This window comes from Ascaphus truei, chromosome 7 (assembly GCF_040206685.1).
Source record: "Ascaphus truei isolate aAscTru1 chromosome 7, aAscTru1.hap1, whole genome shotgun sequence".
Lineage (NCBI taxonomy): Eukaryota > Metazoa > Chordata > Amphibia > Anura > Ascaphidae > Ascaphus > Ascaphus truei.
This window is the reverse complement of record NC_134489.1, coordinates 67472251-67494112: the sequence shown is the minus strand read 5'-3', so window position 1 is coordinate 67494112 and position 21862 is coordinate 67472251. Positions and strand designations below refer to the sequence as shown.

Genomic DNA, 21862 nt, shown 5'->3' with positions numbered 1-21862 from the left:
TATCAGCTTCCACATCTTGCTTGCACTCACAGGGCGTTGCTTGCTTTTGCAGCTGTTTGTCTTTGAAAATTTTGGGGCACACATCTTCCATGTGACCTACTTCACGACAGGCCCAGCATACTAAATTCATCTGTAGGTACGGCTCTCCTCCAGGGTCGTGATCATAGTATGGCCTGAAGGGACACTGTTTTGTATGGTTACGTACATTACACAACAAACATTTCACGTCGGCCATTTTAGAAACCCGGCAGGGACAATTGCTAGCTGCAATTTCACTCACTTCAGTAACTTACATACAGCACTTGCTAGCTGCAAATTCACTCACTTCAGCAAAAGGCATTAGCTTTACAAACAGCACTTGCTAGATGCAAAAAAAATTTTTTTTTTCTTCAGCAAAACATTTTGGTTTTCTGTTTGGGTTCAGGGTGCTATTGCATCCACACTTCGCACATTCTCTGTGTACGCTAGAAGCACAACTGATATACACAGTGGAACAGACTTCACTCATAGCATCTGTATTTTACTTCAGCTGGGCGGCCATTTTAAACCCCCGCATTTATTTGCAAACCCACAGACTTTAGTGTCTGCCCGCATTCTCCACCATATGTGACAAACGCCCCTCTTTTGTAGTGCTGACGTCTGTCTGGGTTCTTCCCGACACAGTCTTCTAGGGTTATTTAATACAAAAACAGGATCATGCAAAGTATTAAGCTGCTTAACTCAGGCTTCTGCCTGCTTTATTTTCATCCAAGTAAGGTACTGCAGCTTTAACATGTGTAGGTTAGAGGTACTCAGATACTTTCATTCAGCAGTTCACTCATTTCATTGTTACAGTATTTCCCACACTGTTATTTCAAGTAAAAAGAAACCAAACTATATAAACAAAATCCTATCCCTTTCAGGGATCTAACTACACATCAAAATCAGTCTCTCTAACAGCTGCTGGCCAACTAAACTGGTTCCCCAGCTTAAAACAATGCTCTCTCATTTAGGGTCACAAGATACAGCACAGTCTTTTAGCAACAGCAGTAACCATTTGTTTGTCTTATCTGTTTGGGGTGTCCAGGCAAATCCTCTGGTACTGTGATACGTGGAGAGGCCGTCAACCTCGATACTGGATGCAGGAGAGTAGCGACACCCCCAGCCCCCAGGCTCCAAGGAGAGAGAGTCAAATGCAAAACCTCTCTGCTCTAAATACCTGTGCATGTGATTAGAAGAGCAGGTGAGGGAGAACTAGAGCCATTGTAATCTGTGGTCTGGATTTTCCATCCAGCTGCCTGAGTTAATGGGAAGCTGTGGAACGGATCATTTTTAGCTATTCCTGCACTTTCTGCTCTAAAATGGGGCAGAAAGCTGCCTAACATCTTTGGACTATGTCACAGTATATACGTACATCATGTTAGTACATCATACGTACATCATGTTAGTACATTATACGTACATTATGTTAGTACGTATATACGTACATCATGTTAGTACATTATACGTACATCATGCTAGTACATTATACGTGCATCATGTTAGTACATTATACGTACATCATGTTAGTACATTATACGTACATCATGTTAGTACATTATACGTACATTATGTTAGTACGTATATACGTACATCATGTTACTACTTTATATGTGCATCATGTTAGTACATTATACGTTCATCATGTTAGTACATTATACGTGCATCATGTTAGTACATTATACGTACATTATGTTAGTACATTATACGTACATCATGTTAGTACATTATACGTGCATCATGTTAGTACATTATACGTACATTATGTTAGTACGTATATATGTACATACGTACATCATGTTAGTACATTATACGTACATCATGTTAGTACATTATACGTGCATCATGTTAGTACATTATACGTGCATCATGTTAGTACATTATACGTGCATCATGTTAGTACATTATACGTGCATCATGTTAGTACATTATACGTACATCCTGTTAGTACATTATACGTACATCATGTTAGTACTTTATACGTGCATCATGTTAGTACATTATACGTGCATCATGTTAGTACATTATACGTGCATCATGTTAGTACATTATACGTACATCATGTTAGTACATTATACGTGCATCATGTTAGTACATTATACGTGCATCATGTTAGTACATTATACGTACATTATGTTAGTACGTATATACGTACATCATGTTAGTACATTATACGTACATCATGTTAGTACATTATACGTACATCATGTTAGTACATTATACGTACATTATGTTAGTACGTATATACGTACATGTTAGTACATTATACGTGCATCATGCTAGTACATTATACGTACATCATGTTAGTACTTTATACGTACATCATGTTAGTACGTATATACGTGCATCATGTTAGTACATTATACGTACATCATGCTAGTACTTTAAACGTACATCATGTTAGTACATTATACGTGCATCATGTTAGTACATATATACGTACATCATGTTAGTACAGTATACTTACATCATGTTAGTACGTATATACGTACATCATGTTAGTACATTATACGTACATCATGCTAGTACATTATACGTACATCATGCTAGTACATTATATGTACATCATGTTAGTACATTATACGTAAATCATGTTAGTACATTATACGTACATCATGCTAGTACTTTATACGTACATCATGTTAGTACATTATACGTGCATCATGTTAGTACGTATATACGTACATCATGTTAGTACATTATACGTACATCATGTTAGTACGTATATACGTACCTCATGTTAGTACATTATACGTACATCATGCTAGTACATTATACGTAAATCATGTTAGTACATTATACGTACATCATGCTAGTACATTATACGTACATCATGCTAGTACATTATACGTACATCATGCTAGTACATTATACGTACATCATGTTAGTACATTATACGTACATCATGTTAGTACATTATACGTACATCATGCTAGTACATTATACGTACATTATGTTAGTACATTATACGTACGTCATGTTAGTACATTATACGTACATCATGTTAGTACATGATAGTTAGTACATTATACGTACATCATGTTAGTACATTATACGTACATCATGTTAGTACATGATAGTTAGTACATTATACGTACATCATGTTAGTACATTATACGTACATCATGTTAGTACATGATAGTTAGTTGTGAATAAAGTGATATAAGGCGCAAACAACTGTAAAAATAAGAAACAGTGAGAAATAATAATAATATAAAGTGATAGGTGATGAAAATGAATTGATAATCCAAACACCCAGCTCAAAACCTCCTGGTGGGACCTGTTTCACGGGTTCCAAGGATTAAGCAATTTCTCAAACATCCAGGGGGAGCATATAGGGAAAAGAGAACAAAATACACAAATATAAGTGCAGACGTTTCTAAATATGGAATAATAGACTGTGTCTTGGCTCGTATAGTTGTTTAATTCACAGGATGTTAGAGTATATAAGGCAGCTGGCAAATAGGGTTGCCACTCATGCAGGTAGCTGTGATCAGGACCCCCCTTTTGAATACTCCGTCAGCATTGATTGTATATAAAATGAGAGAGAAAGCTACATAGTGCGATCAAATTGTGTTAGTACATTATACGTACGTCATGTTAGTACATTATACGTACATCATGCTAGTACTTTATACGTACATCATGTTAATACATTATACGTACATCATGTTAGTACATGATAGTTAGTACATTATACGTACATCATGTTAGTACATTATACGTACATCATGTTAGTACATGATAATTAGTACATTATACGTACATCATGTTAGTACATTATACGTACATCATGTTAGTACATGATAGTTAGTACATTATACGTACATCATGTTAGTACATTATACGTACATCATGTTAGTACATTATACGTGCATCATGCTAGTACATTATACGTACATTATGTTAGTACGTATATACGTACATGTTAGTACATTATACGTGCATCATGCTAGTACATTATACGTACATCATGTTAGTACTTTATACGTACATCATGTTAGTACGTATATACGTGCATCATGTTAGTACATTATACGTACATCATGCTAGTACTTTAAACGTACATCATGTTAGTACATTATACGTGCATCATATTAGTACTTTATACGTACATCATGTTAGTACATTATACGTACATCATGTTAGTACATTATACGTACATCATGTTAGTACGTATATACGTGTATCATGTTAGTACAGTACACGTGCATCATGTTAGTACATTATACGCACATTATGCTAGTACATTATACGCGCATCATGCTAGTACATTATACGCACATCCTGTTAGTACATTATACGTACATCATGTTAGTACGTATATACGTACATCATGTTAGTACGTATATATGTACATCATGTTAGTACGTATATACGCACATCATGCTAGTACATTATACGCACATTCTGTTAGTACATTATATGTACATCCTGTTAGTACGTTATATGTACATCCTGTTAGTACATTATACGTACATTCTGTTAGTACATTATACGTACTGTACATCATGTTAGTACGTATATACGTACATCATGTTAGTACACAATAAGCTATCTTATTCTGCAATAAACATGCACTTCTTTGGATCCATTACATCTTCTTCCATATTTACTCTAAAACTGGATTGGATTGACCTCTGACCTCTGTTTAATGTGCCGTTTTAGGTACATTAAATAATAAATAAATTATTTAAAAACGGGAACTGACATTTTAAATTCTGTAGTTGAATTCTAGAGATATCAGTTTCTAAAAATGTGCATGCCTGGAAGGTTAGAAAATGGCTGCTGCCGTTCACACTCATTAAAGAAGCAATCCGCACTGCACGTAAAAAACTAAATTGAAAACTAATTACCTAAGTTGCTGATCGGTTACCAGGGTTCACTAAATGGCTGCCTTTTAGTTTCAAACAATCCTTCAGTCAGTAAATCAGCAGCTACAATGTATTCTTATCTTACTAAGGTAATATTATCTAGTATTACAGTTTGCAGCTCAAAGTGCTGAAAACATTGGCAACAAATTATCACAAACAGGAAAGTGTTGTAAAGATTTCGCACTGTTGGGGAAGTGGGTTACAATCTGCTATAGAAATCAAAGGATTCTCAGTATATTTAAACTAATTTAAAAATGTCAATAAGTTGAATTAAAAAAAAAATGTAGTAAGTATTATATAATACTACATAACTGGTTTTATTAAAAATGAAAAAACACATGTAGGACATTGCTTTAAGTCTTGCTTAGTATCACTCCGGGGCATTCTGCCTTGTACCGGCATTACTTCTATTTGAATAATTATTCCCTTCTGTGCCTTATTTATACCACAGAGGTATTTAAAGGTCTCCCATTTCCAACCCCTCCATTCCTTCCTCGAAAGTACTCACGTTAATATAGTTACGTAGTTACATAGTAGATGAGTTTCAAAGAAGACATACAGTATGCCCATCAAGTTCGGCCTATGCTAAATTTAGACAACAGATACTTATCCTATATTTATATTTACAGTATTTTGCTCCTTAAATTAAGATCCTTAACCTTTAGGATTTATGGTGTCTCCAATATAATTATGACAATTTCTCATTTCCAAAGTAAATTATGTGTGACTCATAATCATTATGTGTGATTCATTCAACGGAAATATTTATTTTTCAGGCAATTAGCGCTGTGCATTACATAAATTGCATTTAACTGAAACCTATTAAGTGAGGTTACCAATGTTTGTGTTAAGGGGGTTATTCATTAACCTGCAATAGTGGCAATCAGTCAATGGGAGTTTCCATGCAAGAGTGCCCTGATTGGCACTATTGCAGTTGAACAAATAATGCCCTAAGAGTGTGTCTGTCCTGAAACTAGACTTTTTATCCTAAAAAGACAGCAGCAAATACTTTTTTTTTTTAATCCCTAGAATACAAGACCTATACTGTATGTAGTATTAATGCAGTCTATATTAAAAGAACTGCTCCAGAGAGTTTATTTTTAAAGCAGCAATTCCCCTGTCATGCACAAGTGTGTGAAAGGGGTTAATAACTACCAGTCCTCCAGTGGTCTCCCTCACCTCTAGAGGTGGGTGAAACTGTCAAAATTAGGTTCTCGCTATTCCGCAAACCAAAATCCACATGCGGTTTCATGCTTGACGATCCAGGCGGATTCATTCAAGAGCACGCAAGAGAACGCTTTCTAATTTTATTAGCAGTTGCCAGTTGTATATATATCCCCACAAACGTCCCTCCAAATAAATTAGGGAGACATCCCTGTGCTGAAAAAGCACACCTGAGTGATATACTAATGGATAGGCAAAGTATATTCCAATGAGTATCATCCCCAAACAATCTAAAAGGATTTCCATACCGACTATACCTCATCCAAAGGATTGCCTTTTCTCTCTCTTCGTATTCTAATAGAGATGAAATAAAACACGTTTTCTGCTACACACAATTAAGAACGAAGTGAAGCACAGCTGTGACAGTGGTGCAAGTCATCAGCTGGTTTAGCTCACACTGCTGTGGCCTAGAAAAGCAGTCATTGTGGGTTCTAGTCCTGTTGGGTCTGGCATGATTCCAGTTATTAGGTTCGTGCCTTAGGCTTCTTATGAACTCTATATAGTTGGTATGGAAATCCTTTTAGACAGTGTGGGATGGGACTCATTTAAATATACTTTGCATAACCATTAGCATATCACTCAAGTGCGCTCCTTTTTCAGCACATGCATTTCTCCCTAATTTATTTGGAGGTTCGCTTGAGTTGAGGGGATATATACAACTGGCAACTGCTAATAATATTAGCTATCTCTCTCTCTCCTTAAACCCAGGGTTTAAGATCACCCCTCCCCACTTTTTAAGAAGCAGGTTTTTCCATGTACCTGTGCAGGACAGGTCTATTCAGACCTTTCTCCCTCAACTATAGAGGTAAATGAGACTATTCACAGGTAGTGTGAGGACCTGCATAGTGGTCATGACGTGGCTGCAAACTTATAGCTCTTTGGCCAAAAGGTTTAACTAAATGACTCTTAGGCTTGTTCTATAGTGCTTGCGATTCCTCCGCCGTGCGTGTGTGTGTCAATCATAGTTGGCTGTGTTTGACATCCGTTTGTAGAGATGGGAGGCACGCACGCACGGCCGTGAGCAGTGGCACAGCAGACAGGAGAAAATATAATTAAAATTATATTTTCGCGCTGCTGCTGAGCCGCAGGCCAATCAGAGCGCGCCCTAACGCTGTGACGTCATAGTCACGCCCCCTAGCTGCCAACGTCACCACCTGCAATATCTAAACGTAACGCGCGTGCCACGTACATGCCCCCGCGCACATGAGCGCGCACTATAGAACAGCCCTAACTTATGAGAATACAAACATTTATGTATTTAACTATGTATTTTTTGACATATTGGATGTAGCATTGGGTATTTTTGTCTTTTGTTGTATCAATTAGAGCTTAAACACATGACGTATTACATTTTAGATTTAATATAACCAAAGGCATACCGTGCTTGTTACAGAAAAAAGGATTACAAAAACATACAACATATAAATGCAGACAGGTTCCAAAATAAAACTGAAAACCATTACCAGCGAAAGATATTACATCCTGCAAGAGACCACGACATAGGAAAATCCACATGTTATTAACACACCTCTGGGTGAATTCTTACTATGGGTTCTCAAACCCCACTTTTTAAGCACATAGCCTTCCATTTGTAACAAAGACCAGATGTCTTTGACCCACCCTTGTGGATGTGTCTGATCTCCCCTTTATTATTGACAACTTAAGCCTGGCTTCTCTGATAAAAAGGGATTTGTTTAATTAACATTTAATCTGTATGGGTTTACCAGCTGAAGAAAGGGTCTACCAGAAACGTTTTGCATTATGTCCACACTACTAAAATGACTTTAAAAGGTCTATTTGACTATTGATATATTTTGTGAGTACCCTGGTTCTTATTGAAATTTAAAGAGCATTTTCTGCTGAGTTTCCACTCCCCTGTTTGAGCACCAACTACAGTCACTATTTTAAAAGGCATTGGAGTGTGCCCAGGATCTTAGGATCTTTTAGAAGTATAAAATACCCAATAACTCTCTTCCTGTAACCACCAGAGTAATGATACCCGTACCTTGATATTCAGAGAAGGTTGACAAATACATAGACATCATGTTTCATAGTTATACTTGAAATTATTATGGGTTGAATTATCTCACATAATATATGACAGGCATAGATAGCCTCTATAGGACTTCGGTTGCAGGACTGAATTTCCATGGATATATGTCGGAGATTTTTAACAGTATATCTTGTCATTTTAACAGAACATGTTAACTGTGTAAGTCATGGTCTGTCTCCCTAATGTAAGGCTTTTTATCATTTGATTCCCTTCTTGGGGTGTTTAGCGCTTTCTTCTTTCTGTTTCAATAAGCTTATAGGGGATCCATGTTAAAATGGACATGAAGTAAAAGGTGACACTGTGTGCTCATTTGCATGTCATTTCCCAGAATCCCTGTCTGGAGGGCTAAGCGGTAATGGTGAAAAGCAGGGTTGCAGACCTGTCTGAGACGTCAATGTGCTCACAAGTGATATTTGTATTTGCTGCTCACATGATATGAATCTGTAATGATAACTAATAATGTTCCTTCTGTCACCTCTGAATATGCTAGTCAGGGAAGGTCTCAGGAATTTACGATGCCCTTTGAAGCTTGCCGTGGCAGATATAATAATATCTGTGGTATATCAGTAAGCATGGCCTTCCTAAATGGTTTTATTGCCACTTAAGGCCTGTAATATAGTGGGCGCGTGCGCGTGCGCGTGTCTGTGCAAACGCTTGTGCACGTGACGCACACTTTTTGTGTGTACGGTTATTTTTAGAACTGGGGGGGGGGAGTAAGTGGGGGTCAGTGGTCTGTGCTCTGTAGATCTTAGTTCTAGGGAAGAGGGTAAAGCAGCACATGCATTTTATCTATCAGGTCTGGCGCTCCAGGGACCCAATGACGCAGTAGCTACGCCATACTCTTATTGCTCGTTTTTGTAGGGGAGATCACACTCTCGCGATCTAACAGGAAGAGTGCAGGAGGGGTCATGGCGCTCTGATGCAGCGGCCCCATCGGTACTCAAACGGTTAATGTTAAGAAGCCTAATTTCAGAAATCCTTTGAGACAGCCAAACAAGTTAGTCATTAATATTATTAGGGTTAATATTACTGCACATGGAAAAAAACAATACGCTCTCAAAAGCTCATTTATCCATTGACTGCAAATGTCTAATAGTTGAAAACAAGAAACAATACAGTGTTAATATTCAGATGGTACAGTTACATTTACAATTAGTTTTACTGTAAACAGAATGACCTTGTGTTAAAAAAAAAAAAAGAATGTATTTACCTTCACCCTTGTTATTACCAATCTAGAAGAACCTGGAGAAGCTAATTTCAAGCAAAAACATATACAGGTATTGTGAATTGCAGTGGATCAGCAACTCAACAAACTATCTGTATTTCTTGTACAGCAGTAATTTGTATGACATTACCCAGAATCCTTGGCTGCAGTGGAAGCACTGTTTGCCAAGCGATAATGGGGAAAGACAGGGTTGCAGACCTGTCAGAGACATGCAAATGCACCACAAGTGGTGTTTTTATTTATGCAATGAGACTTAATGTCTTCTGTTGTGGAAACATGGATATCAAATCATTTTTGTGCATGTTTAATTATCTGAAACTTGCTTTATAATGAAGCAATGATCACTGCAACATTGGAATCATTCCTTCTTTCCCCATTCAGTATAGTTAAAGTATTAGCCGTAATGAAAACTGCATGTTTTATACAAAACATTTCTTGATATTTGCTATCGAGCGGTTTGGGCTTTTTATTCTGGAAACAATGGTTGCAATGGCAGAAAATATACCATTACTTGTTGGTAAGCAAGGTTGTATCCCTAAAACAATGGGTTCATTTTAAAGTGAAATTGCTGCTGGCAGCTTGTCAGGGAAGGCTTGCCAGCAGTGGTGGAGTTAAAATGTTGCGTCCATAGGCACTTACTTTTTTGCCGCCCGGACCTCCTCCTCCTGCACCGTCGCAGCATCAAAATATATGCAAACAAGGGTCAATATTGCATTTTCCACAAAGTGCTGCTAAAATGTTGTACATCTCCAACCAGCATACAAACTGCTCACTGTTACACAATAGTCTAAGGAGCTCATTCTGTTAGCGCTGTACCGAGCGATCTGCGTGGAAAACCCCATTGACTTAAATGGGGCTTTCTGTGCAGAACGCATGGTAAAGCGCTAACGGAGCTTACAGAATAAGCCCCTAACAGTTCTACCCACACAAAGTACTTTTCTATGCATCAGTATCATTAACAAAATGTACTTTCCGAGCTTGAGAAATCTCGTATAGATTCTGCTAAAGTGTGGCATTTCTTTTCTTTCTCACTGTTTGTTTCCTGTCTGATTCTACCTTCTATTTAAGGCTTTATTTCTAAGCTATTCTGTTGGTTGATTGACACAGGTAAGTAATTTGCTTGACTGATAGGAAATGTTCTTCATAACCTTAGTATGTCTATTGTAACTGTTGCTAGGATGAGTCTTTTCTTCTTTGAGCCATTGTGCTTTTTCAATTCATTAGTACCCTGCTTGGATTTCTTTTTAGCAACATATACTGTATTGAAGTTACAGTACATTTTAAATGTAATACATTCTATTAGCCACAGAGGTTCAGAAGCACTTCACAATTTGTGGATATTGTTGCCGCTGACGGATGAGGAAAGAAGTGATGGCCCTACGAGCAAAAGCTGATACATGCTATTATAATATGTGCAAATTGTAACTTCTCTGTTGATCCAATTATGTTTCTGGAACCTGACCTCAAATTGCAAACGTGCAAGAAGAGTACAATAGTTTTTCCTTAATACGTTGACAGATGCAACAATTTTAGAGGAAATCATGCTTGATCCCAAAACAGTGGCGTCGCTGGACATGGGCGGGCCCCCGGGCAAAAAAATTCAGGGCCCCCTTAAAATTAATACTGACTGTAATTTTTTTTCTCCCTCCACTATCCTCTCCCTGTTCCTCTCTCTCATCATCCCTCCTCATCATCATCAGTCCTCCCCTCAGCTCTCTCTCTCCCCCCAGCTCATCTCTCTCTCCACCTGCTCAGCTCTATCTCTCCCCCCAGCTCAGCTCTATCTCTCCCCCCAGCTCAGCTCTATCTCTCCCCCCCAGCTCAGTTCTATCTCTCCCCCTCCAGATCTTCTCCCCCCCCCAGATCTGCTCGCTCCCCCCCAGATCTGCTCTCTCTCTCTCTCTGCTTCAGCTCTCTCTCTCTGTTTCAGCTCTCACTCTCTCTGCTTCATCTCTTGTTCTCTCTGCTTTATCAGCTCTCTCTCTGCTTCAGCTCTCTCTCTCTTCTTCGGCTCTCTCTGCTTCAGCTCTCTCTATCTCTCTCTGCTTCATCTCTCTCTCTGCTTCAGCTCTCTCTCTCTCTGCTTCAGCTCTCTCTCTCTGCTTCAGCTTTCTCTCTCTTCTTCAGTGCTCTCTCTCTCGGCTCCAGCTCTCTCTCTGCTTCAGTTTTCTCCCTCCCTCTCTCTGCTTCAGCTATCTCTCTGCTTTAGCTCTCTCTCTCTGTGCTTCAGCTCTCCCCCCTCTCTCTCCCCCTTCAGCTCTCTCTTTCTCCCTCAGCTCTTTCTCTCCCATGCCTACCTTTGGCGGGAGATGATCAGAGGAGCAGCCGGCAAAGGAGCTGTGGCAGCTGACACCGGAAGTAAAAAATACTTCTGGGTCAGACTGCTAGAAAGCGCGTCTCCCCTGCCTTCCTCCTCTGCATCTAGTGATGCTTTTTCTACTGGCATATCCTTTAACATGGGGGGCCCATCGCCGCATACTATCTCCCCCCACCTGTCTCTACAGGGGGAAGGGGAGAGTGGGGCCCCCAAGAGAGCAGGCCCCCAGGCTTTGCCCGGGCTATAGCTACGCCCCTGCCCCAAAATGTTAAATAAACCTGAGTATAAATAGACACTTGAGAAAATAGAACATGGCTTAGGCCACATGGAGACGCAAAACCTAGTGATCAGCTGTTGAGCCGCTCAGCTGTTGGGATCGCGAGCGCTGCTAGCCGAGTATCCGCGCGCCACCGCGTGTGAGACACTTAACCAGCGGATCAGCGGTTGAGCTGCCTGTCGTGGTTCCCACGGTTCCTAGGTGCTGTGAGCCGTGTGTCCGGGGATCTGGTGCACCGGGTCCCAGCAGAATATCATCTTTGGACTTTTCAGCTCTCACTAGGATATCGTGGAGCCCACTTTTATAGTCTTAATTGTACATTCATGCTATATGTTAGTGTGTTTTTTATACAGTATTACACCATTTGCCATTCACTTCTGGTGCACGGTGTCTTTTTTGTTGTTGTGTTGAAGATCCAATCGGATTGTTCGGTGGGAGAACGGAGCACCCACGCATGCAGCAAAGAAGTGGATGTTTTGAAAACTATTATTATTATCTGTGAACGAATTGCCTTAACTAACAATCTTCACGATTGGAACGTTGTTTTCTTCCTTTTATGGCTTAGGCCTAATTTATTTTATTGTTTTTTAGGTAATCCAAACGGAGTAAAATGTGGAAAAACATGTAGGGAAGAGCAAGATAACCAATGGCTGGGAGTGAGTCTGGCTAGACAATCAATAAAAGATGGACAGATATTGGTAGGTATCAACATTTAATTTAGTCATAGTGAGCCTTTATAGTGAGGCATAGAGTGCCTTATAGTGGCTCTGTTTTAAAGTTTGTATTAACATGTTAAAAAAATGTATACCTAAACAAAATCAAATAATTGAGATCCTTAATTCATCCGGTAGCAACAATCTTAGTCAATAAATAATAATCAGTGTGATGTGCTGGTAAATTGCAGTCTCTTAATTTGTCGTAATGGTTGAGATCATTCTAACCTCCCTGCATAAAAAGTGTACAGAATTTGTCTTATTTATTTATAAAATATTTTAACAGGAAGTAATACATTGAGAGTTACCTCTCGTTTTCAAGTATGTCCTGGGCACAGAGTAAAACAAATAATACATGGTTACAAGTACAGTTACATAAATGAACAAGGTATACATTATATACAAGACATTGCGTGCACAGTTAAAGAAAATATATATTATGAGCGTATGAAACAGTTACAGATCAGATTAAAGTGTGAGACAGCCTTAGATTTGAAAGAACTTAAGCTGGTGGTGGATATGAGAGTCTCTGGTAGGTTGTTCCAGTTTTGGGGTACACGGAAGGAGAAAGTGGAACGTCCGGATACTTTGTTGAGTCTTGGGACCATGAATAGTCTTTTGGAGTCTGATCTCAGGTGATAGGTGCTGCATGTGGTAGGGGTGAGGAGCTTGTTCAGGTAGCTGGGTAGCTTGCCCAGAAAGTATTTGAGGGTGAGACAGGAAAGGTGAACTTTGCGCCTAGACTCTAGTGATGACCAATCTAGTTCTTTGAGCATTTCGCAGTGATATGTGTTGTAGTTGCATTGGAGAACAAAATGACAAATTGAATTGAAGAGGGTGTCAAGTTTGCTAAGGTGGGTTTGAGGAGCCGAGCCATATACTATGTCTCCATAGTCAATAATTGGCATTAGCATCTGCTGTGCAATACGCTTTCTGACCAGGAGACTTAGGGAGGATTTGTTCCTGTAAAGTACCCCTAGTTTGGCATAGGTCTTGGTTGTCAGTGTATCAATGTGCATCCCGAATGTTAAGTGGGAGTCAAACCATAAGCCCAGGTATTTGTCCAGAACCAGTGGGAAAATACAGCAATGGCCAAAATTGAACACGAAAATCAACCACATTTTCAAATGTTAGTGTTTGAAAATAGCTGCCACTAGCGTATTGTCAAAAATTCCCGAAAAATGCTAATTGAATTTCGACATATTTGGCCATCTCTGATGACTGGGACTGTTAATAAAATGTTAAATGTGGCAGGATGGGTGATTTCTGCTTTAGTGTGGCTTTGTCACATAGCATCCTCTTATACTGTATAGAATGTACTTTGCAGAGAACAGTTTTTGTTACATCCGAACTACTGTAATCATGACATGTCTTACACTTTAGTACAAAGTAACAAGGATGAGATACCGGTAGTCTCTTAGTAGTTGGATGATATAGTCCCTTGGTTTATGTTTGCCATCAGACTATTATTGTAAATATCAAAATCCTAAAAATAAATAGATAAAATAGTATTTTTTTTAATGTGTTTTCTGACTACTTTGTTTATTTCAACCTTTCTCTCACTACATTGAATTTTAAAATTTTAAAACTACTTTCTTTCCATCTCTATTTTGTTGTTGTTTGCTTTTCTTCTACAGGCTTGCGGCCATAGGTGGAAAAATATATATTATATTCAACATGACAACAAACTCCCACTTGGGGTATGTTATGGGATCCCTTCAGATTTACAGGCACAACTGAGTAGGAGAATATGTCCGTGCTACAAAGGTGAGACAATATTCAAATTGTTTTAAATAAACCTTATTTGACGCGTAGAATTAAAAAAAAATGTAAAATAAATGGTTCCATATTTTCTGAAATAAAGCTAAGCCTTAGTAGTGCACCTTATGGTTCCCAGAAATGAACGATCCATAGGATGAGCAGCATAGCACTTAGGACTTTTAGTAAATGTGTTCCAGGATCTTTAAGAAATAAAGTTGTAAAGACAAAAACAGAAACCAAAAGAATTGAGTGTTGAAGTTTCCTGTCTGCAACACTGGAGCAAAGAAACAATAGCACCAGAGAAACATCTGTAACATCGGTGTGTTAGCTTATTTGATATCTGAAGCTCGCAGGCTTATACGCTTTGGCCAAAGGGTTAACTGAATTACCCTTTTTCAAGAGATATATAGGTATTTCACTGTGTATTTTTGTCACATTGGATGTTGCACTGGACTTCTTTGTTTCTTGTTTTATACAATTAGCTTTGCCCAATAGCACTCCTTTTGACACATATACATATATATATTTTGTGGTAATTTGGGCGGGGTTCTGAGAGCTTGCTGGGTATCTGTGTGTTTGTTAACTTTGTCCAGCTGGTCTCAGCTGTTTTGGAGGTTAGTGGCTCCTCCCACCCAGGGTTTAAAGCTCGCCCCTCCCCACTTTCCAAGTAAGCAGGTTTTCTTTTCATGCAGCTGGCTGTGACAGGTTCAATGCCAGGACCATCCTTCCGCTAATTATAGAGGTAAATAAGGATTTTAATCAGTTAGTGTTAGAACCTGCGAATTTGGTCATGCCTTGATGTGGGTCACAGGCTTATACGCTTTGGCCAAAGAGTTAACTGAATGACCCTTTTTAAAGAGATATATAGGTATTTCGCTGTGTATTTTTGTCACATTGGATGTTGCTCTGGACTTCTTTCTTTCTTGTTTTATACAATCAGTCACGCCCAGTAGCACTCCTTTTGACACATATACATATATATATATATATATATATATATATATATATATATTGTGGTAATTTGGGGGGGGGTTCTGAGAGCTTGCTGGGTATCTATGTGTTTGTCTTAATTGATAAGATTTTTTTCTCCCTGGTACTGTAAATCTGGTAATATGTTTGGTGCAGCCGCAAGCTAATCTGCCTATGTGCCTGTAAGGAACCGAATCTGCTCATAAATTGGGAAACTATCATATTAATTGTATGTCGCAAATTAGGTTTTGTAGGCTCTATGTCAGGCTGGCGCTTACATGACTTGGACAAAAGATGGGGGGTAGAGCAGGAGAAAACACTCCTGATTTAATATTATATTCCTGCTGCAATATTTTGTTACATTTTGAGAACTAACCCCCTAAATCTGGAATCCGTAAATCTAAACTAGATATTCACTGTTGGCTGCAAAACAGAAAGCAGTTTTGGTATACATAAAAAAAAAAAACATTATTGATTAAAAGATATTTTTTCATCCTTAATAAAAGGCTTATTTGGTTTTGCCCATCCCCTGGTGTTTTCTATCATTTATATCCTAGCCTATACTGCCCATAGCCTTACATACATTTACCTATACTTTATCATTCCCCAGTGTGGTTATGCTACATACCATCAAGGCTTTAGTACTTAGCTTTATATGAGATGGAGCTTTATTAATGATTCTGTGCTTTATTACTTACTGATTTAGCTAATTATACTACTCTACTCCTGCTATATTTTCATTAATGTCGTGAAGTTTATACAGTGAAATACAGTATGTTGTAATTATACTTAGTAAATGTTACACTTTATTTTGTGGTATGCAACAAGTGAATTCTTTATTGAGAGATTTCCTCATATGCTCCTGGCATCCATTTTCAGTTGTCTTGAACGAGTGGTTTTGTCTTAAACTAGTGGGTTTTTTTAATGGCAGAAAGGGGTCTTCTGGCATCATAATATGTCTTAGGACATAGCACCGCTTAGTAAATAAAGGCCATAGCGTCTAGGTCGCAATCAGTGACACTTTTTATCTTTCTCCACCTATTGTGAAACAGATATGTACAGTACTGTATTGCTGAGCATGTATATTTTAGTACCAAGTATTTGTATATGCAGGTAAGGAAGTAATGGGTAATTTTCATGGTAAAGTCCTTTAACAGGTTTTGTTTATTTATAGATTACAATAGAAAGTTTGGTGAGAATGATGGGTCATGTCAAGCTGGGATTTCCAGCTTTTTTACAGAGGTACGTTTTCTAAGTGCCATTGAATTGCTATTGTATTGTATGTCTTTATTTATAAAGCACCATTAATGTACATAGCGCTTCATAGTAGTAATACATATGGTAATCAAATAAATAACAGAGCATGGGAATAAGTGCTTTAGACATAAAAGTAACATTAAGGAAGAGGGGTCCTTGCCCAGAGGAGCTTACAGTTTAATTGGTAGATAGGGAGAATGTACAGAGACAGTAGGAGGGAGTTCTGGTAAGTGCGTCTGCAGGGGGCCAAGCTTTATGTGTCATGTGTTCAGAATATCCACAGTGCTATTCATATGCTTCTTTAAGCAAGTGTGTCTTAAGGTGGGTCTTAAAGGTGGATAGTGAGGATGCTAGTCGGGTACTGACGGGAAGGGCATTCCAGAGGTGTGTGGCAGTCAGTGAAAAGGGTTTAAGGCGGGAGAGGGCTTTAGATACAAAGGGGGTAGAAAGAAGACATCCTTGAGAAGAACGCAAGAGTCTGGATGGTGCATAACGAGAAATTAGGGCTGAGATGTAAGGAGGGGCAGAAAAGCTTTAAAAGTGAGGAGAAGAATGGAGTGTGAGATGCGGGATTTGATCGGAAGCCAGGAGAGGGATTATTTCATGAGGGGAGATGCTGAGACAGATCTAGGAAAGAGTAGAGTGATTCTGGCAGCAGCGTTTAGGATAGATTGTAGGGGAGACAGGTGAGAGGCAGGAAGGCCGGACAGCAGGATGTTACAGTAATCAAGACGGGAGAGAATGAGGGCCTGAGTCAGAGTTTTAGCAGTCGAGCAACAGAGGAAAGGGCATATCTTTGTTATATTGCGGAGGAAAAAGCGACAGATTTTAGAAATGTTTTGAATGTGAGGGGCGAATGTGAGAGAGGAGTCGAGTGTGACCCCTAAGCAGCGTGCTTGGGCTACTGGGTGAATGATCGTAGTTCCAACAGTAATGTGGAAGGAGGTAGTAGGGCCAGGTTTGGGAGCAAGTATGAGGAGATCTGTTTTAGCCGTGTTGAGTTTTAGGCGGCGGAGGGCCATCCAGGATGATATAGCAGAGAGACATTCAGAAACTTTGGTTTGTACAGCAGGTGCAAGGTCGGGTGTTGAAAAGTATATTTGTGTGTCATCAGCATAGAGGTGATAATTAAACCCAAAAGATGTTATTAGGTCACCTAGAGAGAGTGTGTACAGAGAAAAGAGAAGAGGTCCCAGGACAGAGCCCTGGGGTAGCCCCACTGAGAGATCAATAAAGGCGGAGGAGGTGTTAGCAGAAGAGACACTGAAAGTACGATGGGAGAGGTAGGATTAGATCCAGGATAGAGCTTTGTTCCGAATACCAAGAGTATGGAGAATGTGAAGGGGAAGAGGGTGGTCCACGGTGTCAAATGCTGCAGAAAGGTCGAGTAATATGAGCAGAGTGTAATGACCTCTATCTTTGGCAGCTTGGAGGTCGTCAGTTATTTTAGTGAGGGCTGTTTCCGTGGAGTGAGCAGTGCGGAAGCCAGATTGTAGAGGGTCTAGGAGAGAATAGGTGTTGAGAAAATGGAGCAAGCGAGAGAATACAAGACGTTCAAGGAGTTTAGAGGCAAAAGGCAGGAGGGAGACAGGTCGATAGTTAGAAAGACAGGTAGGGTCAAGCTTGCTGTTTTTGAGTAATGGTATGACTGTTGCATGTTTGAAGGAGGATGGAAAGGTTCCAGAGCAGAGGGAGGAGTTAAAAATGTGTGTGAGCGTAGGGATTATAGTAGGAGCAAGAGGTTTTAGGAGATGGGAGGGAATGGGGTCAAGAGGGCAAGTAGTAGAGGGAGAAGAGGCGATCAACAACGACACATCCTCCTCTGAGACAGTGGAAAAAGAGTCAAGGAAGGCAGGAGGAGAGGTGTAGGATGGGAGGAAGAAACAGAGGGGATGTTCTGACGTATGGATTCCATATTTCCTTAAAATAGTCAGCAAAGTCCTGAGCGGAGATGGAGGAAGGAGAGGCAGTTGAGGGTGGTTTGAGTAGAGTATCAAAGACAGAGAACTTTGCTGTATTTGCTGTATTTTTTGCTCTAAAGTTTCCCACCCTGGGTGTCACTTGCTGCCGCTATAATTCGACAAATATTAATTATGAAATTGTAAAAATGACATTATCACACCATATATAATTGTATTGCATGATATACTGGAGATTTGTACAGTAAATCTGCGGTTTTCACATTTAAATTGTCTTTTTTTTTTTTTTTTTTTTTTCAAACATCCCAATTCGCAATTAAATTTAAGAATAAAGAATATATACCGTACCATATTCTGGAGACACAATCTGTTCCAGTTCACAATTAAATGCTATTTACGATTCTTTTTCAATATGTGGAGAAAAGTTCAAAAATGAATGTCCAAGGATTTCTGTCAATGAATGCCCATGGGGTTCAACTTTTGAACCCTGGGTATTAGTGGCCAGGTATTTCCCTGTTTTTTGGGGAGTATCACAAACTTCCCATAGAATTTAAGGGCGATGTTGCCAAAGTACAGTATAGGGCAGCAACACAAATGATCAATTAAACAAGCTACATCTGGTTGTAGTTATGTTATGTGGTGAGATAATCCTATATTACTGCCCTCTCTCTCTTTTTTATCATTCTGTGGTCTATCATCAAAGGATGCTTTTATCATCATTAAAATAGGGCAGTAACAAAGAATAATTTATAAGGATAAAGTAAAATGAGAAATATTTCATTAAGTTAATAATCTCCTTTTTTTCCCCCCTGTAGGATTTAATCATTATGGGTGCACCGGGATCACATTATTGGACTGGTTCTGTATTTGTGTACAATACTACTGCAAATACATTCAAATCATATGTGGATGTGAATAATTCAGTCAAGTTTGGGAGTTATTTAGGTAAATTGCCTTGTTGATTTATTTTGTTTTGGTGTTGCGGCTTTTCCTACATTTTATTTATCAGTAGCATTTCGATCATTTCTGTTGCAGCTATAAATCCTACAAATAGAGCCCATTTTATGTTTCAGCATATCCTATCATGGAACGATATTAAGCTATAGCTTTTATCTGACTCACTCTTCAGGTGCAAATAGAGATCACACCACTGTTTTGGGCAACAAGATAAGTCACAAGTACAGTATATTTATTGACTATTAAATACTATGGGCCTCATGCAGAGAGCATAGAATTTTAAAATTGGCGAATTTCATAAAAAGTAGCTTTTTTGGAGAGTTTTATTCTCCATATGCAGAAAAGTGCGAATTCTGCTATGTTTAACATGGATGCGTGTGGCGAGTTTAAATTGGCGAGATGCGCGCTTCAGAAACGTGTAAAAACAAATTCGCGCCTTTTTTTTCCCCTTTACTATAGGCGGCGAGCGCCATCTTGCCATCTTTTCCTGGCGCGGCAAAAATGCGAGAATCGCGCCATTTTTTGGCGCGAACAGCCGCTACTTGCCGTTCGCACCTCTCTGCATTCGGAGAGTTTTAAAAATGGCGAGATGGAGGTTCTCGCCAGCCGCGAGGCGAATTTTATCAATTGAAAAAACAAAATGGCGCGTTTTTCGGAACTCGCCATTTTCTGCCGGTTTCTGCGCGAAATTGTACAAAAAATGGCGAATTTCGAAATAATGATGCTCTCTGCATAAGGCCCTTAGGCCCAGATCCACAAAGTACCATGAAGTCAGGGCTCATAACGTCATTTTAGAAACATCAGTAACAGAAGTAAGCATAATTATGCCCCTCTATTATGCATTAGTAAGACTACACCTTGAATATGGAGTACAATTTTGGGCGCCACTCCATAAAAAAAGACATTACGGAACTAGAAATGTACAGAGAAGAGCCACCAAATGAATAAAGGGCATGAATAATCTGATGTAGGCACATTATATAGTGCCGGACACGTGCTGCGCCGTGCGCGGATTTTTAGTTGGCTGACGTGAGTCAGCCTTTCTATAGAAGGGCCGCACGCACGCACGGCAGGGAGAGGGGAGCCGACAGACAGCGGCAAAGATGAAGAAATTCATCTTTTCGCGCCGCTGCCTGCGCGCGTGTGTGTGTGTGTGTGTGTGTGTGTGTGTGTGTGTGTGTGTGTGTGTGTGTGTGTGTGTGTGTGTGTGTTTGTGTGTGTGTGTGTGTGTGTGTGATTGCAGAAGTTAAAAAAAAAATATTTATTAAAGTTTTTTTTTTCTTTAAAAAATCTTATCTAGGACTTACATTCACTCACACAACCCATGCACACACATACATACACACACATACACACACATACACACATATATACATTACCTGCAGCGCCCGGTACTATATACAGGAAAAGCATGCGGCACGTGCACGCGCGTTCACATAGGAACGCACGGCCGCATCCTGTATATAACAGCCTTTATGAGCAGAGGCTAGCTAATTTAAATTTGTGTATATTAGAAAAGAGATGTCTACGTCTGAGTCCCCGCTGGCGCTGAGAGCGCTCCAAGCATGAGCGCCGGGTGTTCTGGCATTTGCGCGCCGGGGGGGGGGGGGGGGGGCATTGAGCGCACTTGAAAGTATAATTTTTTTGTTTACCCAAGCGCGGGTGAGCGTGTGTGCCCACGCACGAGCGCCGCGCGCATCACATGAGCGGGGACTTACATATAGCTATATATGTAAGTAACCGCCGCAAGCGCCGCCCGCTCAGCGCCAGCGGAGACTCAGCCTAAGAGGAGATATGATAACTATATGTAACCTTCCCTGTCTGGCTCTTAGGGAGTTTGTATCGTGGTGCAAAGGTTGGCTACTCAACATAGAGTACCGTGACACAGAGTGCTGAATTCAGGCAGCTGGGCGATGAGGTAGCAAAGATGTATACAAATTTGTGCCAGGAACTTTTGTAGTACAGCGGTCATTTATTTGTGTCCCCAAGCACAGGGACCGCTCATACAAATATTAACAACGTTGCACTGTATTTTATATCAGACATACATGAATATGGTTCTTCCATCAATGCCCACTCTTAACACTCAAATTGCTCTACGTAGGTATGGGAACCGGCTCCCTTGTTGCTTCAGGGTCCTAATCAGTATTAATCCGATTACTCTAAGCCCCTACAGGAACCCCGGTGGGTATTTCTTATGTGACCCAATACCTTTGCTCTGTTTGGGAACTGCCACTTCCATACAGACTGATGAAGAATATTAGCGCAGATCCACGGTTAGAGCTGATCCACTGACAC

General features: G+C 39.7%; 2 protein-coding genes across 5 annotated transcripts in view; one reads left to right on the top strand and one right to left on the bottom strand.

Moving 5' to 3' along the window:
* CERKL (CERK like autophagy regulator) overlaps positions 1-21862 on the bottom strand; it is a 291588-nt gene that overhangs the window by 16827 nt on the left and 252899 nt on the right. The window lies entirely within an intron of this gene.
* ITGA4 (integrin subunit alpha 4) overlaps positions 1-21862 on the top strand; it is a 158272-nt gene that overhangs the window by 52500 nt on the left and 83910 nt on the right. For all 4 annotated transcript variants that reach the window (XM_075608909.1, XM_075608910.1, XM_075608908.1 and 1 more), the window contains 4 exons: positions 12580-12686; positions 14339-14468; positions 16606-16673; positions 19423-19552. In XM_075608909.1, the coding sequence (XP_075465024.1) occupies positions 12580-12686; positions 14339-14468; positions 16606-16673; positions 19423-19552 (435 nt within the window). The remainder of the gene's footprint in view (positions 1-12579; positions 12687-14338; positions 14469-16605; positions 16674-19422; positions 19553-21862) is intronic.